General features: G+C 46.5%; 1 protein-coding gene across 1 annotated transcript in view; it reads left to right on the forward strand.

Moving 5' to 3' along the window:
• Positions 1-5412: 5412 nt before the first annotated feature.
• B4GALT6 (beta-1,4-galactosyltransferase 6) overlaps positions 5413-12109 on the forward strand; it is a 70257-nt gene continuing 63560 nt past the window's right edge. Inside the window, exon 1 of the mRNA XM_018555307.1 lies at positions 5413-5731. Within this exon, the coding sequence (XP_018410809.1) occupies positions 5614-5731 (118 nt within the window). The 5' untranslated portion in view covers positions 5413-5613. The remainder of the gene's footprint in view (positions 5732-12109) is intronic.

A 12109-nucleotide genomic window follows, 5' to 3' on the forward strand; every position in this document is an offset into this window, starting at 1 on the left:
AAGTCTTGCATGGATTTTGGGGGACCCAACTTTTTTGTTAAGGGGTCACCTTTAAAATATCAATACCAAACCCTTATGTAGGATTTTTTTTTCTTCTGCAGGACATTAGCCCTGGTATGTTTCAGGAAGGGAAAGCCATGCAAAGAAAGAAAAAAAAAAGTTGGGCCCCCCCCCAAAAAAAATCCATACCAGACCTTTATCACTGGCAAGGCACCGTGTCCAGATGTTGATGAGGGGGAAAAAAAGCCTCATCCCCCACATTCCTGGCCTGGTGGATGTGGGGGGTCTGTGGCATGGGACTTGTAATCAGGAAGCCACCTTTAAGATAAGGCGGCCCCTAAATAGCCACCCCCCTTTAAACTCTTCAATGTAAAATACCTATAGTGCTGTAGACCTCAGCACTTAACAGGTTTTCTGTGTCTTTCTTTCAAAGCCTGCAGTTGAGTTGTATTCCATTTATCAAAAAGGACACGTCACCAGTTCCTGCTTTAGGGTGGCTCCATCCTCTTGTAGGGTTCCATGGAGCCACCTCTGTGTGTACACTCCCTGCGCTGGGACTACAACCGAGTGCCTGTACACACATGCATAGAGCACAACAAGCCTATACCAGCAGGCTACTCCCATGCCCCTCCCTCCTCCTAGCAGGTTGATTGACAGCCACCTGAGCCTGTACTGTCCAATTGCCTAGTCATCTGTTTCATGCTCAGGGTGCGTGGCATTCCTTCCCTGAAAGGTCATGAAGCATTGAAGAGCAATGTGAAGCCGGTGGCTGTGAACAGATCAAAAAATTAGGGTTGGGTAAAAATATAAAATAAACAATGTACTGCGGAATGATTCACTTCTTGAACAGAGTTTAGTCATTCAATACAAAGTGAACATTTAATACTCCTTTAGGCCTCATTCACACGTAGCGATTTATTGCGCATTTTTGCCGCGCGATATCGCGAGAAGTCGCCGGCTAATGATATTCAATGGAGCTGTCTTAGCTCCATGTCGTGCGTCGCTTCTACAGGACCCTTTTTTTCGGCGGATTTTGCGCCATTTTGCTTTTTTCTAATGGAGCCCGACGGAGAAGGTCGCGCTACCGTCACTGGATCTAATTGTCTGATACTCTGCAGAACAAATAAATCTGCATGCACATATTCAGATGAATCAAAGGATTGGAGAATAGAAGGTACTCTTGATTCCAGCTGTAAATCTCCAACCAAGCTGATCAATTTTTCTCCTAAAGCTGCCCATACACTGCTAGTGTTTTTTTCCTCATTCAGCCCCATGGGAGCTAAACAGCATGGATAGGGGATTAGCACCTGCTGGATATTGTATTCTGACAGCCAGTAACTGCAGCTGTCAGAACATCCGCACAGCGTCTTCTGCTGATTGGCTGCAATCCTTTTTCGACCTACAATTTTCCAATTGAAAAAGCTGATTGAAGAATTGACTTTTGTCTAATGGAGCGGTGCCCACGTGGCCACACACTGATTAAAGTAACATTAAACCCTCAGATTTTTTAACATAAACCAATACTGTAATGTGTGCCTTACTGTAATCCATGGTAGTTTCCCTTCTCTTTGCTGCTCTTCCTTTTAAATCCGTCTCTCTTCTCATGCTGGGGGAGAACTTCCCTTTGCAGCTGAGTGCCTCTTCCTGTAGTGCTGGCTCAGGTTGTGAACCTTCACACAGACACCATGTATCCATTTCAGAGACAAGGCAGTCTGCTGCAAAACAGAAGTTCTGCCCAGCATGAGAAGAGAGACGGATTTAAAAGGAAGAGCAGCAAAGAGAAGGGAAACAACCATGGATTACAGTAAGGCGCACATTACAGTATTGGTTTATGTAAAAAATCTGAGGGTTTAATGTCACTTTAAATTTCAGTCAATTCAGCAGGACTTGCCTGAAATCTAAGCAGTGTATGGCCATCGTATGAAAAGGGTCAGAGGAGAATGCATAGATCACAGAGCTCTTATAGACATGAAGGGTTTCCTAATCAGAACACAGTAAGGGCTCATTCACACGGGTCCGTACACTAAAACGCCGGTCGGGGGGAGGAGGATGTGATACACAATTTGAATGCATCGCATTGGTTTTTTTTTCTTTACTTTATTTGGTGCATAGAAAGTGTACACTCCATTCAGGTCTTCACAGAAAGCGCGGTGTGCTGCACTGACCTGCGCTGTGACCCAGCAGGTCTGCATGTTTTTCACATCACACCCACGTTGTAGTGTGAATGGGGCACAGGCAAAGCAATTGTTTTCTATTTGCTGCGCTTGCAGTGACTAGTGTTGCTCGGTAACTGAAGAACTCGTCACCACTATGGTTGTGAATGAGCCCTTGATCAGTGAATGGGACTTTCACCAAACATTCTCTGGAGAATCAATCACAAGCACCTTTGGAAGGTTCACCTGCAGAGAATGTTTGTTGCTTGTCAGATTCTCTGGGTTATAAACATGCCCCTTAGTGACAGCTATTGCAAGGCCGACTGTAGAGAGATCACGTCATACATCTCTACCGCCGTCATCACTACACCTGACAATGCAGCTCGATTCCTGACGTCACCTCAAGCCAATCACTGGCCTAGCTACATCCAGCACGTGGGATTTACAGACCTATCATGCCCTGGAATGTCCAGCCTGTGGCGTTAACCCTTTCTATCGCGTTGCTCGGCTGCGGCGACATAAATGGAAAGTTAGTTAAATGTACAGACACAAGCCCCTCCCTCCCACAGACACTCAAGCGTCTTCAGCTTGCTATCCAACCTCGAATCAGCGGCGTATCCAATGTGTGCGTTGATATCTGAGCCTTCACCAATGAGCGTGCAGCAAGGTGGTTTTCCCTGAATTGATAGGCTGTCACATAGGCGCTGGTCCGATGGGGAGGCTGTGGCTATCACTGACCACGCCCTTAGCAGCAGGGACCTAGGCAGCCCCAGTAGACCTCACCCGCCCCGCCCGGGGAGCTCTCATTGTATCCGCTTCCAGTGAGCTCTGACTCACCTCCTGCTCTCATTACTAGACAGCCCGCTCCTATCTATAACACGCCGAGCAAGCGGCTCCTGGTCTTCATGTATATACATTTACCAGTGCTGTATTACAATGCAAGTACTGACATATTGGAACTGGTCATACATGGGCCAAATTACAATGCAAGTACTGACTTATTGGAACTGGTCACACATGGGCCAAATTACAATGCAAGTACTGACCTATTAGAACTGGTCACACATGGGCCAAATTACAATGCAAGTACTGACCTATTAGAACTGGTCACACATGGGCCAAATTACAATGCAAGTACTGACCTATTAGAACTGGTCACACATGGGCCAAATTACAATGCAAGTACTGACCTATTGGAACTGGTCACACATGGGCCAAATTACAATGCGAGTACTGACCTATTGGAACTGGTCACACATGGGCCAAATTACAATGCAAGTACTGACCTATTAGAACTGGTCACACATGATCCAAATTACAATGCAAGTACTGACCTATTGGAACTGGTCATACATGGTCCAATCTGCTACAATCTCATCAAACGATTATAAACAATGAGCTCATCTCATAACATTGTGTCATTACATTGGAATGTAAGGTAGAAGAAAAGGGTCACAGGTTATTTGTCTCCAATGACAGGTCAGCTGATACCTGAAATTGTTTCATGTACCCATCAGTGGATGTTATTCATTCTGATTGATGGCTGACTCTGGGCAGCTAAATCACTGGCTCTATACTGACTGAAATAGAGACTCAGATGTGATCACTGGGGTCCCGTGTGTCCCCCCATTCTCAGATCTGACCCCTGGGGTCCTGTGTGTCCCATTCTAAGATCTGATCACTGGGGTCCTGTGTGTCCCCCATTCTCAGATGTGATCCCTGATACAATGCAAGTACTGACCTATTAGAACTGGTCACACATGGGCCAAATTACAATGCAAGTACTGACCTATTAGAACTGGTCACACATGGGCCAAATTACAATGCGAGTACTGACCTATTGGAACTGGTCACACATGGGCCAAATTACAATGCGAGTACTGACCTATTGGAACTGGTCACACATGGGCCAAATTACAATGCAAGTACTGACCTATTAGAACTGGTCACACATGATCCAAATTACAATGCAAGTACTGACCTATTGGAACTGGTCATACATGGTCCAATCTGCTACAATCTCATCAAACGATTATAAACAATGAGCTCATCTCATAACATTGTGTCATTACATTGGAATGTAAGGTAGAAGAAAAGGGTCACAGGTTATTTGTCTCCAATGACAGGTCAGCTGATACCTGAAATTGTTTCATGTACCCATCAGTGGATGTTATTCATTCTGATTGATGGCTGACTCTGGGCAGCTAAATCACTGGCTCTATACTGACTGAAATAGAGACTCAGATGTGATCACTGGGGTCCCGTGTGTCCCCCCATTCTCAGATCTGACCCCTGGGGTCCTGTGTGTCCCATTCTAAGATCTGATCACTGGGGTCCTGTGTGTCCCCCATTCTCAGATGTGATCCCTGGTGTCCTGTGTCCCCCCCATTCTCAGATGTGATCCCTGGTGTCCTGTGTCCCCCCCATTCTCAGATCTGATCCCTGGACTCCTGTGTCTCCCCATTGTAAGATCTGATCACTGGGGTCCTGTGTGTCCCCATTCTGAGATGTGATCACTGGTGTCCTATGTATCCCCATTCTCAGATGTGATCACTGTTGTCCTGTGTCTCCCCCCATTCTCAGATGTGATCACTGTTGTCCTGTGTCTCCCCCCATTCTCAGATGTGATCACTGGGGTCCTGTGTGTCCCCATTCTCAGATGTGATCACTGGGGTCCCGTGTGCCCCCCATTCTCAGATGTGTTCACTGTTGTCCTGTGTCCCCCACATTCTCAGATGTGATTCTTGTTGTCCTGTGTCACTCCCCATTCTCAGATGTGATCACTGGGGGCCTGTGTGTCCTCATTCTCAGATGTGATCACTGGTGTCTCCCCATTCTCAGATGTGATCACTGGTGTTCTGTGCATCATAATGCTCAGATATGATCACTGGGGTCCTGTGTCCCCCCATTCTCAGATGTGATCACTGGGGTCCTGTGTGTGTCCACATTCTAAGATCTAATCACTGGTGTCCTGTGTGTCCCCATGCTGACATTTGATCACTGGTGTCCCCATGGTGACATTTGATCACCGCCCCCTCCCCCTGTGAGTCAGAAAGGAGTGGAGTGTGTCCTTATCTCTGCCCCCTGTGATCTCATCGCTGACACACATCTCCCTGTCCCGGTGACTGTAGTTCTGATGTCCTATCCTTCAGCAGTCTCCATGCAGCATTCCTCCTCGGATACTATCTCCTCCTGTGATCGGAGTGCGGCCTCCTCCTCCTCCCGCACACATCACAGTGCCCTCCCCCTCCTCCTCCCCGCTGCTCTCTGATTCCTCTCTCCTCCCCCCGGGGGTTGGTGGATCAGTTTTTGTACCGCGATCTCCGGCTTCTCTTCTCCCCGGTGTGCTCCTGTCTTGTCCCCTGGCTGCCATCACCCGATGGGCTTGTCCCCTAGCAGTAGACTGTCCGCTTTGGAGCTCCTCTGAGAGTCGACGCCGCCTTCCGTACCCCCCGGCACCATGAGGTCGATGTTCCGGAGGTTCCTGCGGGTATCTAACCGATCCATCCTCGCCTTCATCTTCTTCTTCTCGCTCTCATCCTCCTGCCTCTATTTCATCTATGTGGCCCCCGGCATAGGTAAGTGAAGGGCCCGCATGGGCTCCGATGGCTCCAAGGTGTGGAGGGGGGTTCCATTCCACTTGCAACAGGGCCCTGCCTGCCACTCCTTGCCCTACCAGGCAGACTGGTATGATAGGCAGCATGGCATTGGTGCGGCCGCCTGTGTCACCCCCTGCCATGGCATGGATCATTGGATGTGTGTGTGTACTGACATTACATAGACACACAGCCATGATCCATCAGTCATACAATGATCAGGTATGTTCTGACAGGGGATGAAGCAACATCACACAGGCCATCCACAGAGAATGGGATGTAATGATCTCTTCCTGTACTGCACATCAGGGGACACTTCATTCACAGCCAAGGTGAATTAGAATGCAGCCACAGCAGGCAGTTAGTTGAATTGTTGCTTCTCCCGGTCAGATCTGCTGTCTGCCATGTCTGGTACTTCGAATGGCACGCCACTTATTATAGAATAGATAGAAGTGAGCATCACATGTGTCATCAGGTTCAGCTCTGAGCGCCCATTTCATGTGCATCGTCCCCGCATTGTGATCTGCGCTATTTGGGGTTTTCGGTCATGTCTGTGTTGGTTTTGGGTAATAGTGGAGTAGCAGATTTGGTTGCCATGTTTGGAGGAAAACATAAGCTGCGTAGACGCAAGAGCCAGAAGTTTGGCTTTCGTTTTCTGCTGCCAGGCGGGTTGGCATTTCTTATTCCTGGAGTCAGCAAAGTTGACTTCTTCCACTGTTCAGTCGGCAAGAGCTGGTCAATGGACCTCCAGGATGGATGCGGGTTCATGTATGCAGTGATCAGGCATCCTGGCCATAGCTGTGCCTCCACCGCCTGTGTCTGACCAGACCTGGCAAGATGTGGCTAGTAGGTGTTCAAGGCAAATGGCTTCCGGACAGATTCATTGAACCTGGACAGAAGAAAATGTGCACAACATTAGAACTATTCCCTATAGCAACCCGTCAAAATTGAGCACAATTGGAGCTGTCTCCTATAGCAACCAATCCTAATTGAGCACAATTGGAGCTGTCCCCTACAGCAACCAATGAAAATGAGCCCAAAACTGGAGCTATTTCTTAAAGCATCCAATCAAATGAGCACACAACTGGAGCAGTTCCCTAGAGCAGCCAATCAGGTTTCATCTGTCATTTTATAGGGAAATGACCCAAGAATTCTACTCGGTCACTATGGGCAACAAGTCAAATTTCGCCCTGGAATAGGATTCTTGATTCGTTTCTGTGTATGATGAAAGGTGAACCCTGATGGGGGAATTGGCTCCAGTTTCTTTTAATGGATCATCCGCTTTGTTTGCTTTTTGGTTATCTTGAAGGAAGTTAGAAATGACTTTTGTGTGTGGAAATAAGTCATCTGCTGGTCATGTGCTCCTGACTTGCAGCGAGCATCGGTAGTGACGATCACATGTTGAAGTAGTAGATAAATGAGCAACAACCAGTGCTCATTTGTGACTAAAGTCTTTGGCATTGGTGGCAGAGAATTGCCGGCATGCTTTGCACATCACTGCGGGTCTAATATATGACTAGTGTGCTGTAGGAAACATTTCTCGTTTCCCATAGCAACCAGCGGAATCCATCTTTTAGTTCTGCAGCACTGGATTGAATATGAAACAAGGACTCTGGTTGCTAAGGGCAACGACTTTTCATATATTATGACTATTCAGCAAAATGGTTCTTGGGGTGAAGCACCCTTGTTGGAGCTCAGAACTGAACTTGCAAAAGATCTGCTGATGTACTGGCGATCTTTGGCTCATTCTAGTGATATTTGTCTTTTAGAAGTCATGAAAGGATATAGATGGCAGTGTATCATTGGTTACCGGGTGAAAGCAGCAGTCTTGCAAGTATATTCATTAGGATGCTGCCCATCGAGTCCCGAGGTGCCACAAGCCTCATTTATTTACTGTTGCCGGTAGCAACATGCCAAAATCCTTGTTTCATTTTAAAACGGGAGTGCAGAAATATGTCTGTTGTATATGCATTGGCTGCTATGGGCAGCTAGAAATGTTTCCTAAAGCAGTTTTTTCATTCATAAGTTTCATTCATACATTTTTGTTGCCCAATCGATTGACTGCCAGCTGTCAGATTTGCAGTCCCAAGTCTGAAAATAATGGCGGGCTTGATCCAAACTGGAGCAGTTGCCCATAACAGCCAATCAGCTTTTCTCTTCAGTTTGTTTAGTAAAGCTTTGAAAATGAACAATGGAATGCTGATTGGTTGCCGTGCACAGCCTTGATAAATCACCCACAATTATTCTAATTGGTTGCCAGTGGCCACAAGTTTATTTTCTATTGGCTCACTGTATCAACCCCCTAAGGCAGGAGCGAGCCCATCCAGCCCTTCAGCTGTTGTGGAACTACAAGTCCCATGAGGCGGTAAAAAAAACGCTCGTAAAACACGCGTTTCCGAGGGCTACTTGGCTGTATCCCAATGGAAACGCCCGACCAAAACGCCCCAAAGAAGTACATGTACTTCTTTGGGCGTAGGGCGGTTTCCCACGCGTTCATACTCACGGAAAACCGCCCAGATGGGAACCGTGCACATTGAAAATAATGGCATTTCCCTGTTTGAGCGTTTTTCCGCGAGTACGAAAGCGCGGAAAAACGCCCAGGTGTGAACCCAGCCTTACAGGCACGATTTGTAGTTAAAGCACAGCTAGAGGGCCGGAGTTACTCGCCCCTGCCCTAAGGGGTGGACAAATTATTATTAAATTCAGGAGCCAGTCTGTCCAATCCAGGAGCCAGCAGGATTTTCTAGGAGTCAGCTCTATTGACAACAACTAGAGAATTCCTCAAAAGTTAAGCGCCGGCTATAATTTTTGAGGAACACTGGTGACCTGGCTCCCGGGATTTGTCCAGCTCTGCCCTAAGAGCCCATTCACATTAATGCGCTGCATCGTGGTGTGTTACCATGCAGTTAAGGCAACAAATTCGCAGCTTTTAACAAAACCTGCAGCTGTTTTGTCATTGCAGAGCACCACAACTCAGTCTCAGACAGCATACGTAGTGCCCCCCAAAAAATAACAATCAAATTGTTCCTCATATTCCCTCCATTGGGAGGAAAAATATAAGGATCTGTCAGGCTGCTGGGAACATGAAACACTGTTTGGGACAACGATTGACGTTCAGACTCTTGAAGTATAAGACCCGGTGCGTCCTATTTTTATGTAGCAGTTGTATTTCCAGCTGTCTCATATCACGTTTTTACGGCTTAAACAAATTCTATTTTTCTCTTTAAAAAATTTTGAACACTTTTTTCTTTTTTTCCCCCTTTGTTTTGTTATTCACGTCTTTCAATCCCAGTCCAGAAAAATGTCCTGGAGGCCTCTAATTACAGGAGCTTGTAAATAATCTTTATTATATAATTACCCGCAGCCCTGAAAAGAGTGCCTGTTACTAGAGGACAGTCAGGTCTGGCAAATGCTATTCTAGCAACATCTTCCTGCCATTAGTTCTTCTTCTTTTACTGTAAATTCTACCCATAAAACAAGGAGTGGTGCACCTCAGACTTGTGGTCATTTCTGAATTCTCGTCTGCTCTCAGTATAACTCCGTGCCGGCATTTCTTCCGGTGGAAGGGTCTGTTGAAAGTCTGCATTTTCCAGTTAGGTTACCTTAGTCAAATGGTGAAGGGTGAAATGACTTCCTGTTCTGTTTGTCATGCAAATGCAGCCGGTGTGACTCACTTGAAATGTCAGGAGGATTTTGTTATAAGCAAGCTGCTGCCTGTTTCCTCACCTTTGTGGGCTGGCTTGTTGGTTTCCCTTTGCATAATTTGTAATAAAATGGATAGGTCGAGCATCCTGGGCCAGCTTGGTGAAGCAAAATGAGCAATGTGCATCCTCTAAGCTCATTAGACGGCCTTACTGAAACACTGTGAATGGGAAATTGGATTTCCTCCTGTTCTTTTCTCACCTCAAAGTGCCTCTATCACCCTCCTCCTGTTCTTTCCTCATCTCAGTGTGCCCCTATCACCCTCCTCCTGTTCTTTCCTCATCTCAGTGTACCTCTATCACCCTCCTCCTGTTCTTTCTTCACATCAAAGTGCCTCTATCACCCTCCTCCTGTTCTTTCCTCATCTCTGTGTGCCCCTATCACCCTCCTCCTGTTCTTTCCTCATCTCAGTGTACCTCTATCACCCTCCTCCTGTTCTTTCTTCACATCAAAGTGCCTCTATCACCCTCCTCCTGCTCTTTCCTCATCTCTGTGTGCCTCTATCACCCTCCTCCTGTTCTTTTCTCACCTCTACCACCCTGGGAGGAAAGATACAGGTTGAGCTTATAGTCTTACAAATGCATGCTGTCTATTAACTATCGGAACCAGTGACATTGCCTAAGGTGATGTCTTCGGTCCACTTCTCTGAGGCGGAGGCTCATTGGCTTGTTCTTCTCCTAATTATGCCCTATGACCACAGGAGAAGCTAATAAAGCCAGAATAGTAATGGTGGTGTCTCTGCCAGGCGCAATTGTAACCATGGAAGTGTTTCTAGTGATATGTGACAAGAGATTTCCATAGTGTCGGACAGGGCTGGACACATCCCAAGAGCCAGGTAGCTGATGCTGCTGAAAAATGACAACTGGCACCTAACTTTGGAGGTTTTCTTTAGTTGTTGTGAATGGAGCTGACTTCTGGATTGGACAGCCTGGCTCCTGAACTCCATATTCATTTGTCCACCCCTAGTGTTGGTGACATATTGGTGGTCATATGTTTATGCATGTCACTTTTAAATGAACAGAGATCAATATCTGTATAAATATATTCCTTTTGAAGAAGCGGTCTCTGTTCCAAGGAACGTGTAGGGATTTTACAATAACCATCTTGCAAACTATTTTTTTTTTAGCTATAAATGTTTGCGGATTGTTACAGTAACTACATTTAGTCGTATGTTAATAAATATATATGTGTACAGGGGTGTGGACATTTTTTAAAAAACTACTTGTCCAAGGGCTAAAGCGGGGGCCAAATCTACTTGTCCTTCATGACAATCTACTTGTCCCAATACAAAAAAAAAATAGTTTTAATCAAAACTAGGGATGCACCAAAACCGGTTTTTCGGTATTGAGTACGAGTACTGATTTTTTTTGCTTTTGGATCTCGCCGACACTGAATACTAATACCGGTGCTTCCGCTAGCATGGAGCAGGCTTCCCTGGTAATCAGGAAGCTGGGCAGCGGGTAATGACATCCCGCACAGGTTCCTGATTGCCACGGAAGCCGGCTCCGTGTTGTTTGGCCTGCTTGACTGTGATTGGCTGGGAAACCTGCTTCCCGGTCAATCGGGAAGCCGGGTAATGACCTGATTGACCGGGAAACTGGCTCGATGCTGATTGGCAAGGAAGACGGCTTTCCAGCCAATCAGCTAGGAGCCGGCTTCCCGACCAATCGGAAGACCAGGAGGCATGTAATTACTTGCCGCACGGCTTCCTGATTGAACGGGAAGCTGGCTCCAGGTTCCCCTACGGCACTGCCAGTCAGAGGAAATTTTCATCTGGCCGTAAGTTCCAATATCGGGGAAGGTATCGGAGCATTTGGGTGAGTACAAGTACTCGCCCAAATACTCGGTATTGGCACTGACACTAGTATCGGTGCACCCCTAATCAAAACATATTTGCCTGTGCTAAATAGCGCTTCTCACTGGTCAGCGCAGTCATCTGACCACGTTGACCAATGAGTGCTTGCAATTTGCGAGCGAAATTCAAAATGCATAGGGGAGGACTGCGCTGGACAGCAGTACGGGGGACACATAGTACTCCCATACTGGCGGAGGGGAGGAATTGTTCGCCGAAAAGGAAAGCCGAAAGGTAAGTATAGCCAGGGGGTGGCGGTTTGGGAGAGACGGGGCCAGATTTAATCGGGTAATTTTTATTTTTCCATATTACCTGGGAAAATGAACTTACCCTTTAATGCACATTGTGTGTGTGTGTAAGAGAATTCTGGCTACCACCATGGAATGGCGGCTGCAATCTCAAAGCACATGCAGAATGTCCTACGCATGCGTTTATTTGCATGCATATGGCGGAGGCAGCAGGGTTTCCTTTTTTTTTTATTTATTTAATTTTTTTACTTTTTAATTTTTTAAATCTTTATATATTTTATTAACTTTTAAAATTTTCTTTAAATTTGTATTTATTTACTTTTTCCACTTAATGTTCTTCCTATCACATAGGGGTTTAAAATCCCTTATGTGATAGTTTGGAGGTGACAGGTTCTGTTTATGGAACCTGCCCTCCAACACAGCTGTTCTGTGTAGTTCCTGACAGCCGAGACAGGTGGCGCTGTAATTACAGCGCCACGGTCTCAGAGAACACACAGAGAGCCCGTAGAGCAGACGTTCTTCGTCTGCTCTATGGGCTCTATGGCTGAGCCGTTGTGC

Source organism: Nanorana parkeri, unplaced genomic scaffold (assembly GCF_000935625.1).
Source record: "Nanorana parkeri isolate BGI_ZX_2015 unplaced genomic scaffold, ASM93562v1 scaffold191, whole genome shotgun sequence".
NCBI classification, from domain to species: Eukaryota; Metazoa; Chordata; class Amphibia; order Anura; family Dicroglossidae; genus Nanorana; species Nanorana parkeri.